The 26,987-nt window shown below is 41.2% G+C and overlaps 2 protein-coding genes across 5 annotated transcripts in view; one reads left to right on the forward strand and one right to left on the reverse strand.

Moving 5' to 3' along the window:
- ZZZ3 (zinc finger ZZ-type containing 3) overlaps positions 1 to 12,596 on the reverse strand; it is a 121,462-nt gene extending 108,866 nt beyond the window's left edge. For 2 of the 4 annotated variants that reach the window (XM_060410936.1, XM_060410929.1), the window contains exons 1-4: positions 12,452 to 12,596; positions 9,205 to 9,340; positions 5,105 to 8,597; positions 3,962 to 4,079 (exon numbers count right to left, since the gene is read on the reverse strand). The gene's annotated coding sequence lies outside the window, so the exon portion shown is untranslated. Of the gene's footprint in view, positions 1 to 3,961; positions 4,080 to 5,104; positions 8,598 to 9,204; positions 9,341 to 11,785; positions 11,860 to 12,451 lie in introns of those variants that run through there. The other 2 variants (XM_060410942.1, XM_060410919.1) reach the window with 1 other exon arrangement.
- Positions 11,327 to 20,876, forward strand: LOC132657541 (uncharacterized). The gene is made up of 3 exons (XM_060396844.1): positions 11,327 to 11,434; positions 11,778 to 17,621; positions 18,020 to 20,876. Exons 1-2 carry the CDS (start codon positions 11,327 to 11,329, stop codon positions 12,957 to 12,959), a joined length of 1,290 nt encoding a protein of 429 aa, XP_060252827.1. The 3' UTR covers positions 12,960 to 17,621; positions 18,020 to 20,876.
- Positions 20,877 to 26,987: the final 6,111 nt, after the last annotated feature.

The raw sequence follows: 26,987 nt of genomic DNA on the forward strand, positions 1-26,987 counted from the left end.
CTGACAATCAGGTAAATTGATCTGAGTAAACAGAAACTAAGTGCTGGAAGGCTAATTTTTTTTTTCTATTTTGTAAAAGGAAGTTTATTTAAAACAACGATTTAGGTATTAAGATTTATAAATAGGTTTCTAATACTAAGCTGTAGTATAATGTCATATTAAAGGACTTCTAAAATGTACCCGCTGATGTTTTAAAAATCAGTAATAAGCTGAAAGTGACACTGACAAAAAAAGAAAAAGAAATCTTTTTGTATTGATGTAAAAGTTCTAAAACTGGACTGTGGAAATAGTTGCACAACAGTGTAAATTTACTAAAAATCACTGAACTATACTCTTAAAAAGAATATAACTCAGAAATCCTCCCAAATAAGCCATTATAAAAAAAGTAACCAGATGTTCCTTTCTTATATTAGTACCTTGAAATTAACATCATCATTTAGATGTGTTATTCTGCAAATATGCATGCTTACTTGAAATGAACCCCAAGTACAGTTTCAAGCACCTTGGGGACTCTAAGTACTGAACCACACTTGTGATCCTCTCTAATAAACCAATACAATTCTTAAGTATATGAACTTACCACTGTGCAAAATTTTAAATGAAACACTGATCATGTAAGAGCTGCCTTACTAAAACTGCACACAAAACAAAATGTATAAGGAAACACAGAGTTTGGATAAATAACACCTTGATGAATAAATTTAAGTGATTTCTATTTTTAAAAGTCAAAGTATTCAAATCACAGCTACATCCAGTTCTGCTTTTGTGTATAAAACACAGTTTTAACAAAACAGTCCTTGAATATAAGACCTAGAAGAAAATTCAAATGTCACTGTAAAATGTAATACAAAAAAATTCATTAGAATATATACAGTGGAGCTAGAACAATAACAATGCCTGTGTGACACTGAGCAAGATAACTTAATCTCTCTGCTTCATTCACTCAGTTGTAGAATGAGGATAACAGTAAACATCATTACAAGGTTGTTGTGAGGCATAAATGATAATGAATACAATATTTACATGTATCTGCTGCTGCTGCTGCTAAGTCACTTCAGTCATGTCCGACTCTGTGCGACCCCATAGACGGCAGCCCACCAGGCTCCCCCGTCCCTGGGATTCTCCAGGCAAGAACACTGGAGTGGGTTGCCATTTCCTTCTCCAATGCATGAAAGTGAAAAGTGAAAGTGAAGTCGCTCAGTGTCTGACTCTTAGCAACCCCATGGACTGAAGCACACCAGGCTCCTTCGTCCATGGGATTTTCCAGGCAAGAGTACTGGAGTGGGGTGCCATTGCCTTCTCCTTACATGTATCTAGCACATGGCAAATGTTTGATAATTTTAAGTTAGTATTACTTCTATAATAGTAAGAGCTTCCCTGGTGGCTCAGCAGTGAAGAATCTGCCTGCCAAGCAGGAGACACAAGGTTTGATTATTGGGTCGGAAAGATTCCCTAGAGAAGAGAATGCAACCTACTCCAGTATTCTTGCCTGGGAAATCCCATGGACAGAGGAGCCTGGCAGGCTACAACCCACGGGTCGTAAGAACTGGTCACAACTTAGCAACTAAACCATAACAATGATAGTAACAGTTCAGCCAAAATACTTTCACAAGTACTCTTTTTTGCTCCAATCAGAGTATATTTATCTAATAAATGTTTTATTAAACAGAATTTGTCCAAAAATTTTAATTTTATATAAAAACTTATATGCAGGTGCCCTTACTATACCCTAGTATTGGTTCTCAAAGTGTGATATCCTAATCTATTAAATCTGACACTCTCGGGGTTGAACCCAGCCATGTACTGCTTTTAAAGAAGAAAAACAAAATTTCGTATGCTAAAGTTTGAGAGCCACTGCGTTATAGTAGTTACAAACAAATCAAAATTTCCTTCACGAAATTTTGCTAACTATAGAAAGAAAAGTACCTACCCATAAACGTGCCTTAGACCAAACTAGAAATAAGCATTTATTCAAATTTAGTGGTAACTCTATAATCTTTACAAAAGTCAGTTACTTTCTCCTTCACTCTTCATGAGATATTATCCTATAACATGATGCCCAAAGTCAACATTTTAAATTTAAATCTCCAGGCCAAAAAGAAATTTTTTTAGAAATTAAGTTTTTGCATAACATTTAATTTTAACAAAAGCTCAGCAAATGAAAGAGTACTAGGGTAAAAAATGTTATTCTTAAAATTATTCTTGGAAAAAAACATCTAATTTCCACAGCTACAGGCCATTTATGATATTCTGGTCCTAACAATTACTGAATGACAATAAGCAAAATTCATTTACAAAGGAAATTAACTGTATCTTCCATACTAACCACGGGACTTACATGAAAGAAAAATATGTGCAAGACCACAGTAATAAATCTTTCTATGCCTTCTTTTGAAATTAATAAAGTGAAATGGAAGGGTAGAAAATAAAGTACAAAAGGAGAATTCCATTTAAGAAAGTTGCACGTACACTTGAAGCCAGCCTGAAAGGGGATGTTAACGAGGTATAACTGACTCTCAGTTTTTTCAGTAGCCTATAACTCGATTTATAATCTGCACACCACAATGTTATACTGTTCATAAATATGAAATAAATATTTTAAAAGTAAAATGACAAACTTAAATTGAGACTTTTTATGACAGGGGAGGGAAAGGAAAGGGTGGGAACTCACATTCTTTGAAATAAGAAGATACCACAGGGTAGCTGTCATAAAAATCAGAATGAGAATCACTGCTTGAAAGGAATTTGAAGAATGAAAAGAAAGCTGCCAAGTCATAGGATAAAAGTCCAAAAAGCTGTTAGTTGGTCAGGAATGCTATACCAAAGTTTTCAAAACAAAACTTCTAAGTAGGAGGGGGAAAAAAAAACAGCTGAGGTGTCCTTGAAGGCCATCAATGACAGAAATTAAAAGTATCCTGCTTGCTCAAATAATATTTAAACAGGGTCTAGCATACAATCAGAAAGCAAAGAAGGCATTTCTTTGATGTCCCCTTCTAGAGTTTCTGGAAACTATGAACGTCATGAGAAAAATGTCTAAGTAAAACTGTTGATATGTCCAGGTATTATTACCTAGATCAAGTTCTAGGATTTCTCAGATTACTCATATCAAAACAGGATAAAAATGGTTACAAAGAGAGTTAAAGTTCAAAACCAGACAAAATTATTCTGTGGTACCAGATATCAAAATAGTGATTTCCTACCAGCCTGGGGAACTAATAACCAGAATACAGTACAAGAGTTTCTGGGGTTTTGATAATGCTCCATTTCTCAGTAATGATTACACAGTTCTATGTTCATACTGTGAAAATTCACTAAACTGTACACTTATAAGAACTTTCTGTGTGTATTAATATGATAATCATATTTACATTTTTTTAAAAGCAAAGGGGGAAAAAAAGGAAATTTCTCCCTCAGGAATTGAAACATATTACTACAAAAACATTAAAAATTAAAGCTTAGTAGAGACCATTTAGACTAAGAATTATAGGTTTGGGGTGGAGAGTAGAGATTTAATGCAGAGAAGTATTACAGAGCCCCTCAGGGGCTATCAGTGGATAAATCTCACAAAGATACACACACACACACACCTTTTTCAGGGGGAAAAAATCTTGGTTCCTCCCTTTATAATACAGCCAAACTAAATTTCACTCTATGAAACACATAAATCTGCTTCTAATGGAAAAGTGTATATGAACTGCAGGATCTACTTTCCTTAAACTTCTGTCCAATTAAAAAAAAAACAACCAAAGTTGCTAGTAAAGAGGTGAGTGAGTGCCAGAATACAATTTTTAACAACTGCTATTCCTGGACCACTTCAGCGCCACTTTGAAAACCCAACTCATCCATTAGGCAGGGTAGCAGAATTCTAGTAGAAATTAAAAGGTATAAATTATGTTCCAATCCCTATAAATCTCATCCTAATCCAAACTATAAGGAAATTTCATTACACTGGGTTCCTCACCTGCAATTCTCCTCATGTAACCCCCAAGCAGAGGACATACTGTTTTCAAATATTTATGTTTTCACACTCACAATGTTAATCTGGTTTTTCTTCCTAGCATTTATGTAACCACTTCAATCTAAAGGCAAAAGAAAATACTAGTCAATATTTAATAATACAATAGCTTTGGAACATTACAGCTTTAAAATATAAATAAGCATAACAATCTCACTTTTTTAAAAAAAAAGTATTTGCTTAATTATTCCATTAAGGAAAAAACAAACCACATCTTTGTAAACAATAAGAATTTTAAATATATTTTAAAACTTCTCCTTGGCATGGATGCCCTCACTAATGCTCACATGAATTTCTTAGATTATTATTTAACTTCAGTAAATGCATACTGCCATGCCATTCTTAACAGCTGAAAAAGAAAGGAACTCATAATGGCTAATGAGCACTTTTTTAATTAAATATTCTAGAAGGCTAAAATATCAAGCTGTGTATTACTATTTAATAAGGGAAATACCTTAAGTATACATCCTAATTGTTGACTGGAGAAGTTTACTTCTCTAATTCCACAAAATCTATCAGAGTAGTTTTTCTCTTTGCAGCTTCTTGTACCCTTAGTGCTCATAGTGCTTAGTCACTCAGTCTGTGCCTGCCTTTCTGCAACTGGGTGGACTGTGGCCTGCCAACCTCCTCTGTCTGTCCATGGTGATTCTCCCCTCAAGAATACTGGAGTGAGCTGCCATGCCCTCCTCCAGGGGACTGTCCCAACCCAGGACTGAACCCAGATCTCCCACACTGCAGGCAGATTCTTTACCATCTGAGCCACCAGGAAGCAAAGTAGTTTCATACTTTATCTCTTCAAGAAAGAAGAAATTGATTCATTTAATCCTACTAAATTCTGGTATATAGAAAAAGAATATTTCTAATTTCGGTTGAAAGACAAAGAATTATAAAACTTTGTTTTGTACAAAATGAGCTTTTATTATCCTCAAATTATAAAGTGCTTTGAAAAACTAAGAAAACAAATACAATAAAGAGGCCAGAGCAAAAGATATTAAACACGTAAGAATCACTTAAAAAGCAATATTAATAAGCAAAAATGAAACATAGCAAAACAAGAAAAACTATTTAGTAAATAGACTAAACAATTACCGATTTCCAGAAGAACATTTACATTCTCACTTCACACCAATGCCAGTTGAGAAAGTAAATTTACTTAAATCGAAGTTACTAAAACTAAAATAAATAGTATTAAAATCAGTATCATTTATTCATTACATTTTCAGAGAAGGAAGACTTTCATAAGATTAGAAGTAAAACAAAATTAGGTTAATGATTTGGTAACATTAATTTTAAAGTTCTGTTTATCTGAAAAACTCACAAAAGAAATGTATCTATTAAGCATGTTTCACCTCAGTAGTAATTTAAGGAAAAAATGGTATGACTTACCCCCATTACATTTTTAAACAATATTTAATGTTGAGGTATAGAGCAACAGCCATGACAACATGAATATAAATTGATCCTTTTAACAAATATCCTGACACTGTGTTTTAAGAGCCTTTAAAATTTACCTAAAAATTAAACCTGTAATGTACTAGGAGATAATATTGATACTATATGCATGAAATACCTTAAATATAAATGTTCTTCACATTCCTTTTTATATACGCAAAAAAATTAGAAAAGGAGAATAATACATCTACACATGGAACATCATACAACCATTTATAATAATGATTATAAGACTTATTGTGAGAATGGAAAAACGTTATCTATAATTAGGTTAAAAGCAGGACATGAAATTATTTTTATCTGTAAATATATAAAAGATGCATTTTTATATAATGAAAGAAATACATCAAAAATTTAACATGGTTATATTAACTCCCAATATTCAAAATCCCAAACCAGCCACTAAATCATTAAAACATACACCAGTACACAGTCAATACCTAAATTAAGTGCTGTAGCTGCTGCTAAGCTGCTTCAGTAGTGTCCGACTCTGTGCGACCCCATAGACAGCAGCCCACCAGGCTCTGCCATCCCTGGGATTCTCCAGGCAAGAATACTGGAGTGGGTTGCCATTTCCTTCTCCAATGCATGAAAGTGAAAAGGGAAAGTGAAGTCGCTCAGTCGTGTCCAACTCTTCACAACCCCATGGACTGCAACCTACCAGGCTCCTCCATATGTGGGATTTTCCAGCAAGAGTACTGGAGTGGGTTGCCACTGCCTTCTCCTAAATCAAGTGCTACATACCATCATTATCAACAAAGGGAGAATAAGGTTTAAATTAATATATTAAAAGAGACTGAGTCACTTAAGTCGTGTCTGACTCTTGCAATCCCATGGACTGTAGCCTGTCAGGATCCTCTGTCCATGGGATTTTCTAGGCAACAATACTGGAGTGGTTTGCCACTTCCTTCTCCAGGGGATCTTCCCCAACCCAAGGATCAAACCTGGGTCTCTTGCATTACAGGCAGATTGTTTACCAACTGAGCTACCAGGGAAGCCTAAAAGAGGCTAAAAAGGCAAGCAAAGCCACAGAGAAAATCTTCAACAGAAATAAACACTTCTCAACCTAGGATGTTCAGCTGTGCTAAGGATGGAGACTCACTGTTACCATCAAGATTCAAAACTATACACCTGATTCATAGAGAAAGGTGGATTACAAATTCTAATTATCTGCTCTGAAAATTCCTTCAACAAATGTGCCAGTCTTTAGCCAATTGGTTAATTACTACCATTATCAAATATTAAATGTAAAGACTCTTACTTGGGAAGTTACCCCTTGAAATATTAAATAAGATAAAAGCAATAAAATAAAACAAAGTCTATACACAGCAGCACCATCTTCTTACTATCACTGTTAAGTGAATTTTCTAGAAAACTGAAACACTTTTATTAACAAAGCTTTGAAAACATTTACTCTTAAATTTGATGCTTTTGAACTGTGGTCCCTCGGCCAGCAAGGAAATCAAACCAGTCGATCCTAAAGGAAATCAACCCTGAATATTCACTGGAAGAACTGATGCTGAAGCTGAAGATATAATACCTTGGCCACTTGATGTGAAGAACCAACTCACTGGAAAAGACCCTAATGCTGGGAAAGACTGAGGGCAAGAGGAGAAGTGGGTGACAGAGGATGAGATGGTTGGAATGGCACCAATGACTCAATGGACATGAGTTTGAGCAAACTCAGGGAAACAGTGAAGGACAGGAAAGCCCAGAGTGCTTCATGGGGTCGAAAAGTGTTGGACACGACTTAGCAAATGAACAACTGATAAAAATCTTCTAAAAAGATATCAATTTCTTAATTCCTAAAACACAGTACATAGAATAAAATTTATTTCTGATTAACATCATCACTATAACAGACCATGTGCTATCCTGCTCTACAACACTGTGATTCCCTCAGAAGTTAATAATTATAGGACTGTATGTCTCCATGTAATGACACCACCTTTTAAAGTTCCACATACTTAATAGAGCTTCTTCAATAGCCTTGAAATAAGACGACATTTCAGTTGTCAGTGTGCCTAATTCCAATGGTCAATCTTGCTATCTGTGGGCTAAAAAAATCACATAACCAACTCTGTTGGGGTTGCAAAATGTTTATTCCAGTAAGTAGTTCCTGAATAAAACTCACAAGCTTATTATATACTTGGTTACAGTTATTCTGAAGCCTCAGAGCTCTGCTGTTTCAAATGGAAGATATCACTATCACTCAAAAAATGTTTAATTACTGACTGTAACATACATACTCTGGAGTTCCAAAATAATAAAAATTGAATAGTGTGATAGTATCCTCTGGGAAAGTTACTCAACTTACCTGTCTCTGACTTGAGAGATAACAGATGAAAAGAAAAAGAAGCAAAGAAGTGAGAAAGACAAGTTCAAATGAAATAGCAGAGTCTATAACGTTTGGTTTTAGAAGTCAAGACTTGACATCTTGGGAAATATTTACTCATACTGTGTTTTTTAATGTATGCTGAAGCTGAAACTCCAATACTTTGGACACCTCATGCAAAGAGTTGACTCATTGGGAAAGACCCTGAGGCTGGGAGAGATTGGGGGCAGAAGGAGAAGGGGACGACAGAAGATGAGACGGCTGGATGGCATCACTGACTCGATGGACATGAGTTTGGGTAAACTCCGGGAGTTGGTGAAAGACAGGGAGGCCTGGCGTGCTGCAATTCATGGGGTCGCAAAGAGTCGGACACGACTGAGCAACTGAACTGAACTGAACAGTGGTTATCAGAGTATTAACTACATAAATCTCCACTACAGTATATATCACATAGACTTTAAAAATCAGAAGACTGGAATTCCTTTGAGGTCCAGTGGTTAGGACTTCATTCTTCCACTGTCAAGGGAACAACACGGCCAAAAAAAAACAAAATAAAAACAAAACAAAAAAAATCAAAAGACTTGTACTTAAATCAACACTGAATTTTCACATGAAATGGCAGATTTTTTAAAAAGTCCTACAACATACTTTCTTGCCCACTCCAGTATTCTTGCCTGGAGAATCCCATGGACAGAGGAGCTTGGTGGGCTACAGTCCAAGGGTCGCAAAGAGTCGGACACGACTGAGCGACTTCACTTTCCTGATCAAATAATTTCCTGTAAACTGTCTTGGACACTGGTTCAGAAAAAGACAGGAAATTAAATGTATATTCTTCACATAATTAATATGTAACATAGGTAATACACTATACAGTTTACAAAGTTACAGGTCTATGGAAATTAGCATTGTGTCATATCTAAACAAAAAAATTCCAAGTGAGGACATCATCACTTTTGTTAATATCCTCTGATCACTGAAGCTCATTAGCTCTCATAGATGACTTCTATGACAATAATAAATGACAAAAAAGAAAATAAAATTTCTTGATTATCTAAGTTTTACTCAAGCAAAACTCAAATCATATTAAGATATATTTCTCCTTGAATCTTCTCAGTATATTTCTACCCAGTACTTGGGTATTTTAGTGTCTGTAGAAATCTAATAATTTCTAAGATCTGCTACCAAACAGTTTATAAAATGAAGTAGTTAAGAATAAGCGATAAATACTATTGCAAGGATTGGATAACCAAAGGCCCAATTCCCAAGCAAAACTGTGTAAACACCTTTGCAAAGGTCACTACAAAATTATCATCTTTGAACCCATAGTCATCTTCACAACGTCCAATCTCTAACAAAATAAAATGTACTCAACGAAAGTTACTTAATGAAAGACAGGCTTTACCTTAGTTAAGAATTCACAGAGTTTCAATTAAACATCAACTTCAGTTGATGATTTTTCCAGGGGGCGGGGGGTGTGGGGGTGTGGGTGGGTAGCGTGGGGAGAGACAAGTGATACAATTTGGGGGGTGGGCTGAAACCTGTTTGAAAGAAAAAAAAGGGAAAAAAATTGCCTCACACACTGACTCCAAATTCTCCTCAACTCAAGCCCCACTCCCACCATCATGAGCTGCCTATTTTGGGAACATGGCTGATAACCCTCGACCATCCTTCCTTTTCTCTGCAACTTCTCCAATTTCATTTCAGTATCAACCTATACACACTCCCACGTCTCCTTTTCCTCTTTCCCACATCACAGCTCTCAACACTCACTTTTATTCCCAACATTCCTGCTTGAACTATTACAAGGGAAAACCACACCGACCAAGAAGAGTGGTCACTTTTTTTAAGCGACAGGTCTGCTGGTAGTTTGGAGGTAAAAGTACAAAAACCAATCACAAAATGCTGCCTAGCAACTTTTGAGTATATGTACATTTGTTTTATAAACTACTGATACATTACATTCTTCAGTTGAACTCACTAAAGTACATAGAGCTATTAAGCTGGTAACTTTTTAAATTGGAAAACTCCAATATACACACTTGAGTAACCATTTACAGCACAGAAGTATCAAAAAATATAAACATATAAATGTAAATAAATAGCACAATTAAAATATATATGTGTATATATATATATATATATATATATATATAAAACTCTGGACTTTCCTAGCAGTCCAGTGATTGTATCTGCACACTTCCAATTCTGGCAGCAGCAATTTGATCTCTGGTGGGGAACTAAGATCCCACATGCCCTGCAGCATGACACATATATCTATATGTATGCATGTATGTTGTTGTTTACTCCTAAGTCATCTGATTTTTTTGCAACCCCATGGACTATAACCCACGAGACTCCTCTGTCCATGGGATCTCCCAGGCAAGAATACTGAAGTTGATTGCCATTTCCTTTTCCAAGGGATCTTCCCAACCCAGGGATCGAACCTGTGGCTCTTGCACTGGCAGGCAAGGGAAGGTGGATTCTTTACCACTGAGCCACCAGGGAAGCCTATATATATATATATATACATATATATATATACACACACACACACACACACACACACGTGTGTGCGGTGTGTGTGTAAAACTCAAGCGACAAACATTTCTTTAAATCTTATTTCATGTGTACTTTTTGTACAGAGATACCAGCATACTAAATTTCTATGGTAAAAATAATGCTATCACTCAAGATATTTTCATAAAACTATAATACCAAAAAAAATCTGTACAAAAAAATTTATTTTTTAAAGCATGTATGTATGAGTCAAAAAACAAGATGTAACACTAAATAAAAAGAATTTTTTTTACTCATTACTAATGTTTATCTTAAAACAACACCCCTCCATTTCTTCCTCTCCGTTAAAAAAAAGGAAAATATCTGGAATAATACATAGCTACTGCTAAGTGTGGTTACAGAGATTTTAGGACTGAGGAAGGTAACTTGGAAGAATGTGTACCAGGGAGTATTTTACCCTTTCTTCTACTCCGTACTAAATGCAGAGAAAAATAACACGTCTGTAGTTTAAAAAAACTCATGATTACCTGATTAGATCGCTAATTTACCACTATGAATACTAAATAAATCCATACTAAAAAAAAAAGAAAAAAAAATTATGCTATAAATTCACTGTGATAAAACGTTGGAGAAAAGCTAATCTTATCTCAAACTCACTTAAGGAAAAATTGAATTCAAACTCAAAGTTTAAGAGAAGTTTGCTTTTAAATTTGACTGAAAACGTTCCACTATTATTACCTGAAGTATGTAACCTAAAACAATCATCCCTGAACAACAAAGACGGAACTTCACAAAAACAGTAATCAAAATCTTGCTGGGGGAAAAAAAAAAAAAAAAAACCTGATCTTTAATTATGAGTTAATAGGCACGTACAAGAAATTAAAAGTGGTTTTATTCTGTCATCGGATATTGTTCTGATATACAAAGGATCTCTCCAAACGCTGCCAAAAGTTATCGTAAATACAAAGTAAATTAGAGTGATGAGGAAGTTATCAATGAGCAAATAAATGGGAGTAAATGATGCCCAGAGAGAAGAAGCGGAACGCGCTCTATTTTTAAGCGTCCGAGGAGGACAAGCGGAGAGAGCTACTGCGGAAGAAACAAGCGACAGAATGGTTAACAAGTCTGGAATTCTTTAGAAAATGGCAACAAGGGTAAAAACTGACAAGAACGTCTGAAAGTAAGAGGAACGGTATCCAATGGAATCGTCACGTCTCTACGAGCACGGCTCCGGACTTCCAGTGAGACCGGGGAGGAACAGGAACTCTCACTAAGCGGGGAAGAAGGAGCCCGAGCTGAGGGGTACAGTCGCTTCTGCAGGTGGCGGAGCGCCCGCAGGGGGGTGGGGAGGATAGTGTTGCCTCAACTGGGTCAATGTATATTCCCTTCAGGACTAGAGAAAGCTGACACAGCACGTCTCCCGGCACCAAGAGGCACTTGCCCTAGGCCCCTCCCTAGCAACTTGCCTTGTACAAAGAGTTGCGAGTCCCAGGCCCCCGGAACCCAGGGCTCCGCCATCCAGGACAACTGCTCTGCCAACAAGGTCCCGCGAGAATCAAGAGATCTCGCGATACAAACCCCCTAGCATCTCGCGAGTTTCCTCTACAACCAACATGGCGGTACCGAGAAATTCGTGTTTCAGTACTTAAAAAGGGTTTCATTTACAAACAGGAGACCGTGCAGGAAGTCTTTTCCGCCTTATATTTCTCTTCGTATCCCCCAGTGGAGAAGAAAACCTGCAAACAACCCTACGACCCGCAACGATCACGGTTACACTACAGAGACGGAGCAACTTCCAGCCTCAGCCAGCCTCCGCCAGCCTCAGAGCTTGTCACGTGGAAGCGGATTCTTGGCGTGCCGGTCACGTGGACCGGTACTAAGCAAGCGCGCGCCCGTTGGCCTCCTGAGAGCCCTCCCCCGCCCCCCTTTTGCCCGCGCACACGTGCGCGCGCACCCCCGCCCCACGTGGGGGCTCCGCCGCCGCCGCGGTCGCCGCGGCAGCCTCCAGCCCACCCCCTCCCAGCACTCCGTTCCAAATCCGGGTCCCAGACTCGATCATCCTCGAGTACCCTCCTCCTCCATTCTACCTCCCCCGCATCTGGCCCCACCACGTGCCCCGAGCGCCTGCTCACCTTTCGAGCGGGGTTGGGCGCCGAAGGCCACTCAGGGAGGCGTCGTCGCCGTGGCCGCTCTCCGCCCCCGCCACGGCACTGGCTCTGGTGGCCGCCGCTGCAGGAAACTCAACAGCGGCGCCGGGGCGCTTCCAGGTGGGTCCCCGCCTCCCGTTCCTGCCACTTCCCGCAGCACCAGCGGCTCCTTCCGGTCCCCTCCTTTCTCGTCCTCGCTGGGACTGCCGGGCGGCGGTGGCTGCAGGCGCGCTCAGTACACCGCCTGCTGGTAACCGCAGCCTGTGCAGCGCGGGCTGGCAGGGCGGGCCGGGGGCGACATCCGCCCCCGCCCCAGGGCGAGGGTTGGTCTTCTGAGGGCGGCCCCCGGACCAACCCCTGCTGTTGTCTAACTTGGTCCTACCCTAGAAGGAAAGGTGTCCCCGTAGCGCCGCGGTTGAAGTCCGCTTCATCCTACCTTTTCTGGCCTCTTGAGAAATTTGTACACCCTCCCTCCTTAGCACTGTGGTCTTAGGTAGAAAATATGTGTATACATTGTATATACTCCAACCTACCTGATATCCGACCGCATAGCCCCCTCGCTCACTTCTCTGGCTTTCCCTCTGTTCCTACAACGAGCAGGCTCAGGACTTCCCTCTGGCCGGAACACTTCTCCCAGATTTCTTTTAGCGATGTGTATTTCAGGTACCTTCTCAGGGGTTGACATCTGGCGCTTCGCAGACCACCGCTCACTCTATCCAAAGGAGCATTTTGGAACGCTGCTCTTACCTGCTTACATTTCTTCATGGCAGTTAGCACTTCCAGACCTTATTTGTCTGTTCTCAGCCACCAAGATAAGGGCTTCCCTTGTAGCACACTCGGTAAAGAATCTGCCTGTAGTGCAGGAGACTTGGGTTCGATCCCTGAATTGGGAAGATCTCCTGGAGGAGGAAACGGCAACCCATTCCAGTATCCTTGCCTGGAAAATCTCATGGACACTGGAACCTGGTAGGCTGCAGCCCACGGGGTTGCAAAGAGTCGGGCACGACTGAGCAACTAACACTAATCCACCAAGATTGTGAGATCCTTAAAGGCAGAGACTCTTAAGTTTTGTTTTTGCTATAGTCACAGAACCTGTGTCTGGTACCAAGCAGTATTTGATACTCTATTAAATCATATCAACGGCTTCTCTGGTGACTCAGATGGTAAAGAATCTGCTTGCAATGCAAGAGACCCTGGTTTGATCCCTGGGTAGAGAAGCTCACCTGGAGAAGGGGTTGGCTACCCACTCCAGGATTCTTGCCTGGAGAATTTCATGGACCCAGGAGCCTGGCGGGCTATATACACCATGGGGTTGCAAAGAGTCCAACCGGACTGAGTGACTTTCACTTTCTAAACCTTTTCAAGGAACTATAGTCAGCATGCAGGAAAAGGCCCAATGCCCATTGATGGAGATAAGTACTTACCTTGAGTTGATAGTTTCATTGACAAGTTCACCATTTATGAGCTAAATTTCCTTTTTGCTCTGTAATTTGAAGATTATATTCCAAAAATATCAAATGCAGTGGTAGAAAATGGTTTAACTGGAGCTTCTTCAATCATGGGGTACTGAATACTTCATTACTTTCATTTACCTTGTCTTTTGACACTTTTCAGTCAAGTGGATATGTGCCTCCTCTTATTTTGCTAATAAAAGTTATTAAAAGAGTGAAATGTGTTTTTGTATTTGTTTTAGTTGAGAGTTCAACTCAAAATAACCTCTGCTTGGAGACAAAGAGTGGCAAGTATATTTTTATATTGACACATCAACAAGCCTTTATTGAATCTGGTTACAGGCCCCTATACTAGGACCTAGTGTCACACCACTTCCCAAAGAGGCAAATCCAATGACTGTTCAACACAGGACCATTAATATTTCTCTCCAAATTGTTGGAAGGCCCAGCCCTCTTACCTCAGCTTGCAACAGTTCTGGTGGATCTTCCCATCTCCAGAACAACCTGCGTCCTGTTAAGACTCCATGGCAGCTTAGCTTCTCCCTCTGCCAGTTCTTCTCTTCTTCTCTTCTACAAGTGGTGATCCTAACAACATTCCTAAAGATATGCACACTAATCATATAGGAGTTTGTTTTCTGGAAAACCCAACATGTGACACTATTCACTTTTTTTTTTTTTTTTAGAAAATGGGCTTAGAGAGGTTAAGTAACTTATCCAGGTTTGAGCTGCAAAGTTCTATATAGAGATATAAAGTACTGTGGGAGCAGAGGAGGGGTTGGGAAAGAGTTTTTATAAAGGTTGGCATTTGAGTTACAGCATGACTACAAAGCAGAGGAAAAAGACCATTTTCAGCTGAGGGAATTCTATGAATGAGAGTGTGTGGGAATGTGAGAGGGGAATTGCAAGTAGCCCCAAGTGGCTGCACTCAAGAGTCTTTGGAACAAACACTAAAAGGGTGATCTCAGGTGATGCCAAGAGCTCTGTGTTAGTACTGGTTTCAGCATTTATCACATCACAGATTCAGAACCACTTTTTCCACAGTCCTTTTTAGAGTGTGAAGCAGAGTTTGAAAAAGCCCCTCAAAAGGAATGCTACAATTAGAAAAATCACCATTTTGCAACCTGTAATGAAATAATTGATGCAGGCAATAAGCATCAGTAGGTAACACTATTCATTGAAAAGTTGATCAGTAATTTTACAATGAAAGAATTGTGCTCTCACCGTCTGAACTCACTGATCAATCCTTGTGTCATTAAAAGTGGGACAAATACTGTGTGACCCCTTGCTTCACCAGGCTCATCTACCATGGTAGACAGTTATATTGGTGTCTCTCAATGAACTATGCCTGCTGATTGATATTCAAGCCCACTATGTAGTTCTCTTCCAAAAGAAAGTGGCTAGAAATGGGTGCCAGTTCCAGTCCCAACTCCTTGGGACCCTGCAGCATTTTGTTGTACCCTCTTGGAATATAGCTGCCAAGGAGTAAGGACGATTAGGTTATTCAGAGAGAGGCCCTGGGGGATGAGATCCTGTGGAGAGAGGGCTTGATGGAAATGAATGTAGTGCCTCAGCCAACGGCACTAAGGCCCTGGTTAAGTGAGAAGCCTTCTTGAACCTTTCAGCACAGCAAATCTGCCAGCTCAGTGCAGTCCTATCCAGACAACACATGGAAAACCACAGACGATCAAAAGAATTGTGAAAAATAACAAATCTTCATTTTAAGCCCAGTAAGTTTTGGGGTTCTTTGTTACACTACAAAGGATCATCTTTAATGTGAATAGCATCATGACTCTACTATTTGAGAACTACACCAGCTGCTGTGTTCATGAACATTCTCATACTTTAGTGTCCTCAGGTCCTATAGCAGAACTTCACTTGTATGAGAGACAGAGAATTCCAGGAACTTAAACCCAAAAGGCTTGTATGACAAATCTACACCTGAATCGTTGCTATCATAAATGTTTATGCCTCCATAATTTTGCCAAACATACACACTTTAGATTTGAATTATCAAAACCATTATCTACTTAGTATTTAGAGCCCTACAGAGGGATAGGTTGGTGTTAGGGACCAAATGATGGTCTCTAGGACCTGAGTCATGTTTACCAGGAAGAGACAGGATATGCGCTCATCCTGCCTGGCCAATCATGTAAGGCCAGCTACTCCTGTAACTGAGACAAAGAACTGCCTGTATATAAGCCGCCATACTCCTTTGTTCACGGCTCTTGTCGGATTCCCTTGTGTGGGATGAGACTTGAGCCCTAGCGCACTAGAGATAAACTCCCTTCTTGTTTTTGCATTACTGTGGACCTGCTCTCTCGGTCGGTTCGGAGATACGGGCTCGGAGCATAACATTTGGGGGCTCGTCCGGGATCTCCGTCCTGCCGGGGAGGACAACTCTCCTGGTAGAAGGGAGTAACCTCGTTAGGAGATAAGAGCTCTGAGCACCGGTGCTAACGTTGCAGAAGCCCAGATTAAGTCCAAGGTCTGGTATCGTACTGGGGAGGCATCTGGCTGTAAAGTGCAGAGGCAAGTCAGCGTAAGGCCGGGGCCTAGTTTCGTGCTGGGGAGGCAGCTGGCTCTGATACTGGATTAAGTCAGCGTAAGGCCGGGGCCTAGTTTCGTGCTGGGGAGGCAGCTGGCTCGGATACTGGATTAAGTCAGCGTAAGGCCAGGGCCTGGTTTCGTGCTGGGGAGGCAGCTGGCTCTGTGAACATCCTGCAGGTAAGATTGAGTGCATTGTCGGTGGCCACTTTGTGTTTGTTATCTGTTTGTCTATTTGTGGTGTCTGCGTTGCTCTTTGTGTGCTCTGTTGGCTCCCAGTGTACTTTTCTGTGATCATGGGACAAACAACTTCTACTCCTTTATCTCTTATGATTAACCACTTCTCTGATTTCAAGTCTAGAGCACAGAATCTATCATTGCTGGTAAAAAAAAGCAAGTTGGTAACTTTTTGTTCTGCCGAGTGGCCTGCTTTTGATGTAAGCTGGCCACAAGAAGGCACCTTCAGCCTGCCTACTATTCAAGCGGTCAGAGAAAAGGTGCTCACCCCCTACCCTTCAGGACACCCAGCCAGACCAAACTCCATACATTTTAGTCTGACAGGACCTGGTGGAAAACCCCCTGGCCTGGCTAAAACCTTTTGTTTTTCAGCCCCTCACTTCCCTTCCCTCTTCCCCGCCCTTGCTTCCACAGGTTCCACAGGTTTCATTGGGAAAAGCCAAAAAGAGAACCAAGCCTTCAGCTCCTCCCAGAAAAAGGGGCCCCACCTAGGGAGCTCGGAGAAAGGCAAAAAAAAAAAAAGGCCGGCGTAGCAGAAGAAGACCCGGAGGTTCCCTCCTCCACCATTCATGCGTTTCCGGTCCGGGCGGGGCCAGCCAGAGAGGGTAGAAAACGGACATATCAGTATTGGCCCTTCTCCACTAGTGATTTATACAATTGGAAAACCCAGATTCCCTCCTTCTCTGAAAAACCGCAGGGTCTTATTGATCTTTTAGAGTCTATCCTGTTTACTCACAATCCCACTTGAGATGATTGTCAGCAACTGTTACAGGTACTTTTTACTACAGAAGAGCACTAACGGATCCTGTCAAAAGCCCGGAAAAATGTGCCAGGGGTGGATGGGAGGCCCACAATACAGCCTAACCTCATTGAGGAGGGGTTCCCCTTGGTGCGACCCAACTGGGACTTCAAACGCGCTGAAGGTAAGGAGCGTCTCGGAGTGTACCGTCAGACTCTCATGGCTGGCCTTAGAGGGGCCGCCAAAAAGCCAACTAATTTGGCCAAAATAAATCCAGTGAGACAACAGCCAAATGAGAGCCCAGCAGCCTTCCTAAAAAGGATAATGAAAGCTTTTAGACAGTATACCCCTTTAGACCCACAGGCAGATGAGTCATGAGCGGCAGTTATGTTAGCATTTGTAAATCAAGCAGCCCCCGATATTAAAAAAAGTTACAAAAGATAGAGAGGTTAAATAAACAATCCTTGCAAGATCTAGTGAGGGCAGCCGAGAGAGTTTTTAATCATGGAGAGACCCCAAAAGAGAGAGAGGACCACATTAGGAAAAAAAAAAAGAAATTAAAAACTTGCCTAAAATCCATAGACTTTTAGAGGCTGTACAGATGCCTCGGGCTGTGTCAATAGTACACGTACCTGGACATCAGAAGGGTGACAGCCCCACGGCACAAGGGAATCATGCCACAGACCTGGCAGCTCAAAAAGTAGCTGATCAAGATTTCATCACCCCTGTGTTGGCGATCGGACTTCCACCTCCAGGTATGGGAACTTTGCCCCCAACCCCTGAGTATTCATCCACAGACTTTGCTTAGATCCAAAAACACACCAACCTTCAAAAAGATAAAGATGGATGGTACCAAGACTCAGACGGCTACTTGATACTCCCTGCTCAGTTGGGACGACAACTATGTGAGCATTTGCACTTGTGTACTCATCTGGGAGAAAAGAATACTCTGATGCTCTTTCAAACTGCGCGCCTGCGATTTCCCCGGCATCAGACAACTGTAAAGAACATAGTGCATGCTTGTAAGGCGTGTCAACAGATGAGGCCAGGAAAAGGACAACATGCAGGACTGAGGTATTGGGGGAAAGGACCAGGGCAACACTGGGAAATAGATTTCACCGAGGTAAGGCCAGGCAAGTATGGTTACCGGTACTTGTTAGTGTTGGTGGATACCTTCTCAGGGTGGGTAGAAGCTTTTCCTACAAAGGGAAAAACCGCGATGATAGTGGCAAAAAAGATTTTAAAAGAAATAGTTCCCAGGTTTGGCCTGCCAGTGACCATCGGCTCTGATAATGGACCTGCCTTTGTGAGTCAAATAGTTCAGAGCCTTGCCCTAGCCCTGGCGACTAAATGGAAGTTACATTGTAAATACAGTCCACAGAGCTCAGGGCAAGTAAAAAGAATGAATCGGACTCTAAAAGAAACTTTAACTAAATTGGCTATAGAGACTGGAGGGGACTGGGTGACCCTCCTTCCCTTCGCCCTCTTCCGTGCGCGTAATACTCCTTATCAACTTAACCTGACCCCATTTGAGATTCTGTATGGGAGACCTCCCCCTGTATGTCCAATATTTGAAGGGAAAAAACTACCACCTCTCACATTGGGGCAACTCCAAGAGGACTTGATGGCCTTAAGCAAGGTGCACTCTCGTGTCTGAAAACTGCTCCGGAAAATACATGTGGGTCAAAATAAGGGAACTATTCCCTCACATGACATTGGCCCAGGAGACTGGGTATGGGTCAAAAGGCACCAAACCAAGGCACTAAAACCCAAATGGAAGGGTCCTTATGTTGTTCTTCTTACCACCCCAACTGCCCTAAAGGTTGACGGTATTGGGCCTTGGGTACATTGCAACCACGTACGCCCAGCTGCTTCAGCAGAGCAAGAAGATGCTAAAAAAAAAAATGGGAAGCATCTCTGCACCCCTCCAACCCCTTGAGGCTTAAGCTTTGAAGGCGCCAACAGGACCAGGACAACTCGGCTGGGCCCTCTTGTAGATGACCCAGTTACTCTGCTCCGGAGTTGCCAGCGTGAACCCACATCAACCCGTCAAAATCACCTGGAAGCTGCAAAATAGACTAACACGAGAGGTGCTAAACTCCACTACCGCAATACATCCACCAAACACATGGTGGCCAGACTTATACTTTGACCTTAAGCCGATGGTAAATGTGCCTTGGGCTAGGGGTTATCTCCGAGAACAAGGGTTCTGGGCATGCCCAGGCACACCCAGGCATGACTGAAAGACCTGTGGCGGGGCACAAGACTCTTAAAACTTGGGATTGTGTTACTTCTAATGATGGACCTCGGTGCTAGGAAGTAGGAAATCGAGATTTACTTAATTTTTCATTCACCAAGCCCCTCCCTAGGGTCCTTGGAGATCCAACTTTTAGCTGTGAAAGTTGCAATTATGCACAAGTCAGAATAAGGTTCAATCCAAAAAAAAGCAAACAGGAGGGGATTAGATCTGCTCTTTCTGCAACAAGGGGGACTCTATGCTGCCCTAGGAGAAGAGTGCTGTTTCTATGCAGATCATACAAAAATAGTTAAAAAATCTATGGCCAAAGTGAAAAAAGGACTAGCCCAACGTAAACGAGAACGTGAGGCTCAACAGAGATGGTTTGAATCTTGGTTTCAACAATCCCCTTGGCTGACTACCTTAATCTCCACCTTGCTAGGACCCCTGCTAGTACTGTTACTAATGCTTACCTTTGGCCCATGCATTATCAATAGACTTGTAGCCTTTGTAAAGAAATGCAGAAATACCGTACAGCTGTTTGTGCTTCGACAACAATATCAAACTGTGTCTCAGGACTGAGAGGAAGATTCCTCTATATGATCTAAGGACAGGGGGAAATGATAGGGACCAAACGACGGTCTCTAGGACCTGAGTCATGTTTACCAGAAAGAGACAGGATATGCGCTCATCCTGCCTAGCCAATCATGTAACGCCAGCTACTCCTGTAACTGAGACAAAGAACTGCCTGTATATAAGCCGCCATACTCCTTTGTTCGCGGCTCTTGTCGGATTCCCTTGTGTGGGATGAGACTTGAGCCCTAGCGTGCTAGAGATAAACTCCCTTCTTGTTTTTGCATTACTGTGGACATGCTCTCTTGGTCGGTTCAGAGATACGGGCTTGGAGCATAACAGTTAGTATGCTGGACTTTCTGCCACTGGTGACTTGAAAAACACTGTAGAATTATGCATCTGGAAGGGAATGTTACATGCACCCAAAACTGGGGAGAGACACTGCATTTACCATGTACTTTATATCTTTTAAGCATTTAATTTCATAACAAGAAAGGACATACTCATTTTACAAATGAGGCAACTGAGATAACTGCCAAGGTCACACAGCTAGTAGGTGGAAGAGCGTGCATTTAATGTAAACAATTTGATTATTTAGATTGATTGCATTAAATGACCTTAATTGCTCACGTCTGTGAATCCACATCTTTTGCCATGTGACTTTGTAGTTCTTTAAAAGTAGAATGTGGGGCTTCCCTGGTGGTCTAGTGGTGAAGAATCTGCCTGCCAGTGCAGGAGACACGAGTTCAATCCCTGGGCCAGGAGGATCCCACATGCCACAGATCAACTAAGCCCGTGTGCCACAACTACTGGGCCAGCGTTCTACAACCTGAGAACCACAACTGCTGAGCCCAAATGCCACAAGTACTGAAGCCCATGTGCCTAGAGCCCATGCTCCACAAGAGAAGCCACCACAATGAGAAGCCCATGCCTCGCAACGAAGAGTAGCACCCCAGCTTGCCACAACTAGAGAAAAAGCACGGGCAGCAACAGAAACTCTATGCAGGCAAAAATGAATAAATCTTTTTTAAAAAAGAGAATGTATTTCCCCCTCCCTTGACTCTGAGTTACATCATGCAACTTGCTTTGGTCAAGGAAATATTAGCAGATAGGGTACATGGAGAGATTTGAAAATGGCATATTTCTCTGCCATGACCAAGAGAACATGCCTGGGTTAGCCAGGCGAAAGGCATAAGAAACAGAACAAATTTGTTCCAGTCATCTCCATGGAAGTCATCCTACATCAGCTGAATCCTAGACAAACTAGTGAGCTCAGCCAGCCTCAGAAAACTGCCTAGCCACGCCCCCTGCCTCAACTGAATAAAGATAGGAAGTGAGCCTAGGGAGATGAGCCAAGGGCCTGATTAGCTCAATCCCCCAGACTTGTAAAATAAATAATGTTCTTCCACATTGCTGAGTTTTTGTGGCTGTTACATAGCATCATTGTAGCCAAAGTAACTGATACACTGGCTTTAGAGCCCATACTGCTAATGACTATTGCTTTTCAGATTGTTCCAGTTTTAGGTGACTGACAAATAGATATTCAATACCTTCAGCAAAAAGTTAGAAATTTGAGAATAGAGTTTGTAAGAGTCATTAAGGGTACTAAGATACAACTGAGAATCATATTTTAAAAAGCGATGTTTAGGGAATTCACTGGTAGTCCAGTGGTTAGGACCCTATGCTCTCATTCCCAAGGGCCTAGATTCAGTTCCTGTTAGGAGAATTAAGAGCCCACAAACCTCAGCACATGGCCAAAAAGAAAAAGAAGATGTGATATTGAAAACAAGGGATTGAATAAGCTCTCTAAAGAAGAGAATAAGTAGTTACAAAGAGTGAGAGAGATTTATCCTTTAACATCCAGAAAGAGAAGACACAGTAGTAGGCAGATTTGCAGAGGGGGAAAAATGGATAGAATGAAGCACGATGCTTCATAAGGAGGGAAGTTTCAGGATATAGTTGTCACTGAGAAAGTCACTGGACTGTCTAATTGGAACTTTACTTGTGACTTCTGACAGAAGCATAGGTTTTGGAATCAGACACATCTGGATTTGAATTCTGACACTTAATAGTTGTATGGCATTATCAACTCAACAGACAGGCTGCTGCTGCTGCTGCTGCTAAGTCGCTTCAGTCGTGTCCGACTCTGTGCAGCCCCATAGATGGCAGCCCACCAGGCTCCGCCGTCCCTGGGATTCTCCAGGCAAGAACCCTGGAGTGGTTTGCCATTTCCTTCCCCAATGCATGAAAGTGAAAAGTGAAAGTGAAGTCGCTCAGTCGTGTCCGACTCTTTGCGACCCCATGGACTGCAGCCTACCAGGCTCCTCCGTCCATGGGATTTTCCAGTCAAGAGCACCAGAGTGGGTTGCCATTGCCTTCTCCAACAGACATGAGTTTGAGGAAACTCCAGGAGGTAGTAAAGTACAGGGAAGCGTGGCATGTTGCAGTCCTTGGGGTTGCAGAGTCAAACATGACTGAACAAATGAACAACAAGAAAACACATTTAACCTAGTGTCTGACACTTGCTAAGAACCTGAGATTGGTAGTGATCAGTGGTGACTGAATTGTTAATAAAATAGTTTTGAATGATAGCCCATTTTTTTTCCCCTAGAGAAATAGTTTCTTTCTAATCTCCTTTCTCAAAACTCTTCAAAGTGGTAACAAGTATATTCAAACTGATCACTTTCCTTTGAGAGTTAAGGGAGTAGCTTCAAAAACACAAGGAAATTGCATTTTTCTGATACAATTAACTGCATGTAATGTTCCAAAATTTGGTATGGAAATAGTAATGACTGTTAATAAGTCATATAAGAGGAAAAAAAAAAGGTTTTTTGAGTAGGGTGGCAACAGTAAAAGCCAGATCGATTTGAAAGGTAAAGAGGGTAAATATTGAAGTGGAAGCAAAGAGTGAAACACAGAAGAATCCTGTGGGGCCTCCCAGGTGCAAATCCTTTCCATGTCCCCTGTTTTTTGTTTATAGGAAATAGGCTTCACTCAACCTCCTAGGCATAGGAGGTTCCACCTTCACTGTATTCTAAAAGTGAAAGTTGCTCAGTCGTGTCCGACTCTTTGCAACCCTGTGGACTGTATAGTCCATGGAGTTCTTCAGCCCAGAATTCCAAAGGGCAGATTCAAACAGTTGCTAATCAGAGAAGTAAGAGAATCCAGAGCAGGAACAGTCAAGAAACAATAATACAGAATGGAGTGAGATCCTGGTTCCTCCTAGGGGGATGTGCCAAGCAATTTGATACATATCTCTGAGTTCTTCTATAGGAACTAAGAACCCCCGCCCTCTCCCAGCCAGGTGGAAGATAGTAACGTCAGTTCAGTTCAGTTCAGTCACTCAGTCGTGTCCAACTCTTTGTGACCCCATGAACCGCAGCACGCCAGGCCTCCCTGTCCATCACCAACTGCCAGAGTCTACCCAAACCCATGTCCATTGAGGCAGTGATGTCATCCAACAATCTCATCCTCTGTCGTCCCCTTCTCCTCCTGCCCTCAATCTTTCCCAGCATCAGGGTCTTTTCAAAGGAGACAGCTCTTCGCATCAGGTGGCCAAAGTATTGGAGTTTCAGCTTCAACATCTGTCCTTCCAATGAACATCCAGGACTGATCTCCTTTAGGATGGACTGGTTGGATCTCCTTGCAGTCCAAGGGACTCTTAAGAGTCTTCTCCAACACCACAGCTCAAAAGCATCAATTCTTTGGTGCTCAGGTTTTTTTATAGTCCAACTCTCACATCCATACATGAGTAATGGAAAAACCATAGTATCTTCAGGCTAAGCATAAACACTGGACCCCAGACCAGATGGAACCAGAAGGCTGATGATTGAGATTTCTGAACACCAGCCTGCTACCTCACCAACAACCAATTAGAAGAGAATTACACATCTGGCAGCCCTCTCCACCAATTTTGCCTGTAAAAATGTCTCCCTGAAACCTACTGGGGATATATGGATGTTTTGAGCACTAACTTCCCTGATTGCCCTGTCTGGCACCTTACAGTCAATGCTATTCTCTCCTTTACTGCAACCTGGTGTCAGTAGATTGGTTTTACTGCGTGCAGGCAGGCAGACCCAAATTTGGTTCAATAACGAGAGTGTAGACCAACCAAGAAAGAACTTTGTCACTGAGTATGGTACTGGCACAAAAACAGAAATATAGATGACAAATACAGGAAAATAGATCAATGGCACAGGCTAAAAAGCCCAGAAAATAATTCCATGCACATATGATCAGTCTATGACGAAGGAGGCAAGACTCTGCAATAGAGGAAAGACTGTCTCTTCAATGTGCCAAATGGTGCTGGGAAAACTAGACAACTATGCGTAGAGAAAAAAAAATGTAATTAGAACATTCTTTAACACTACACACAAAAATAAACTCAAAATGGATTAAAGACCTAAATGTAAGACCAGATACTATAAAACTCTTAGAGGAAAACATAGGCAGAACACTCTTTGACATAAATCATAGCAATATCTTTTCCCATCCATCTCCTAGAGTAATGGAAATAAAAATGAAAATAAATAAATGGGAGCTAATTAAACCCCAAAACTTTTTCACAGCAAATAAAACCATAAACAAAATTTAAACCCACAGAATGGGAGAAAATATTTGCAAACAGTGTGATCAACAGGGGATTAGTCTCCAAAATTTACAAATAGCTCATGTGGCTCAATATGAAGAAAGCAAACGACCCAATCAAAAAATGAGCAGAAGATCTAAGTAGACATTTCTCCAAAGAATTCATGTAGATAGCCAATAGGCACAAGAAAAGATGTTCAACATTGCTAATTATTAGAGAGTGCAAATTAAAACTATGAGATAGCACCTCATACCAGTCAGAAAGGCTATCAACAAAAAGTCTACAACAATAAATGCTGGAGAGGATGTGGAGAAAAGGGAGCCTTCCTGCACTGTTGGTAGGAATATAAATTGGTACAACCACTATTGAGAACTATGGAAGTTCTTCAAAAACTAAAAATAGAGCTTTATCATATGACCTAGCAACCCCACTTCTGGGTATATATCTGGAGAAAAATGTGGTTTGAAAGAATACATGAACCTCACCCAATGTTCATTTCAGTAGTATTTACAATAGCCAAGACATAGAAGCAACATAAATGTTCATCAATAGGAAAATGGATTAAAAAAAGAAGTGGTACATATATACAATGAAATATTGTTGTTGTTTAGTCACTAAGTCATGTCTGACTCTTTTGCAACCCCATGGACTATACCCACCAGGCTCCTCTGTCCATGGAAATTTCCCAGACAAGAATACTGGAGTGGGGTTTCCATGTCCTTCTCCAAGGGATCTTCCCGACCCAGGGATTGAACCCACATCTCCTGCATTGGCAGGTGGATTACCAGTGAAGGCCAGTGGAATATTACCTGGCCATTAAAAACAGTGAAATAATGCCATTCACAGCAGCATGGATGAACCTAGAGATCACACTAACTGAAGTAAGTTAGACAGAGAGACCAATATCATATATCAATTATTCGCAGAATCTTTAAAAAAAAATGATACAAATGAACTTATAAAACAGAAAGAGACACACAGAGAATGAACCTATGATTACCAGGGGGGAAGTGAGGAAGGAGGGGTAGATTGGGAGTTTGGGGCTGACATAAACACACCACCTTATTTAAAATAGATAACCAACAAGGACCTACTGTATAGCCCAGGGAACTATACTCAATATTTTGCAATAATCTATAAGGAAAAAGAGCCTGAAAAAATAGATATATATGTATGTATAACTGAATCACTTTACTATACACCTGAAACTAACACAACCCTGCAAATCAACTATACCTCAATTAAAAAAAATTACAATAAAAAAAGGAGAAGTGAAGAAAGAGATGTGGCCAGTGTGGCAGATAGGTCTAGGAAATGCTAATTTCCTTCATCTTCTGCCTCCTAATAAAGGAAAATTTAGCAAGTGTGAAGGCAGGGAAATTTACCAATGAAAAGAGACAGTTTGAGAAAGTTTATGATGTGGATACTTAATTTTTTTTTTTTTTTTTGCCATGATATGGGCATACTAGATCTTAGTTCTCCAACAGGGATCAAACCCACGCCCCTTGCAGTGAAAGCTCAGAGTTCTAATCACTGAACCACCAGGGAAGTCCCAATACTTAACGTTACTACTACTTAATGTTACTACTTAATGTTAACATGTACTGAGGTGTATTACAATGGAATATCATTTCAGTCATAACAAAGAATGAAATGTTGCCATTTTTAGCAACATGGATGGGCTTGGAGGGTATTAGGTTAAGTGAAACGTTAGAGAAAGCTGAATACTATATGATATCACTTATATGTGGAATCTAAAAAATACGGCAAACTAATGAATGTAACAAAAGACAGACAGATTCACAGATACAGAGAACAAATTAATGATTACCAGCGGCCAGAGGAAAGAGGGGAGGAGCAATGAGGGGTTAGGGATTAAGAGGTGTAAATTATTAACTATAAAATAAGCTATAGGCCTCCTATGGTGATCCAGTGGTTGAGATCCACCTCCCAATGCAGGGGACACGGGTTTGATCCCTGGTTCAGGAGAATCCCACATGCTGAAGGCGAGCCACTAATGGAGCCCTCAGGCCTAGAGTTCGTGCTTGGCAACAAGATAACCCTCTGCAATGAGAAGCCCACACATCACAACTAAAGAGTAGTCCCCACTTACTGCAACTAGAAAAAAGCTTGTGCAGCAACAAACTCGGCAC

This window comes from Ovis aries, chromosome 1 (genome assembly GCF_016772045.2).
Source record: "Ovis aries strain OAR_USU_Benz2616 breed Rambouillet chromosome 1, ARS-UI_Ramb_v3.0, whole genome shotgun sequence".
Lineage (NCBI taxonomy): Eukaryota > Metazoa > Chordata > Mammalia > Artiodactyla > Bovidae > Ovis > Ovis aries.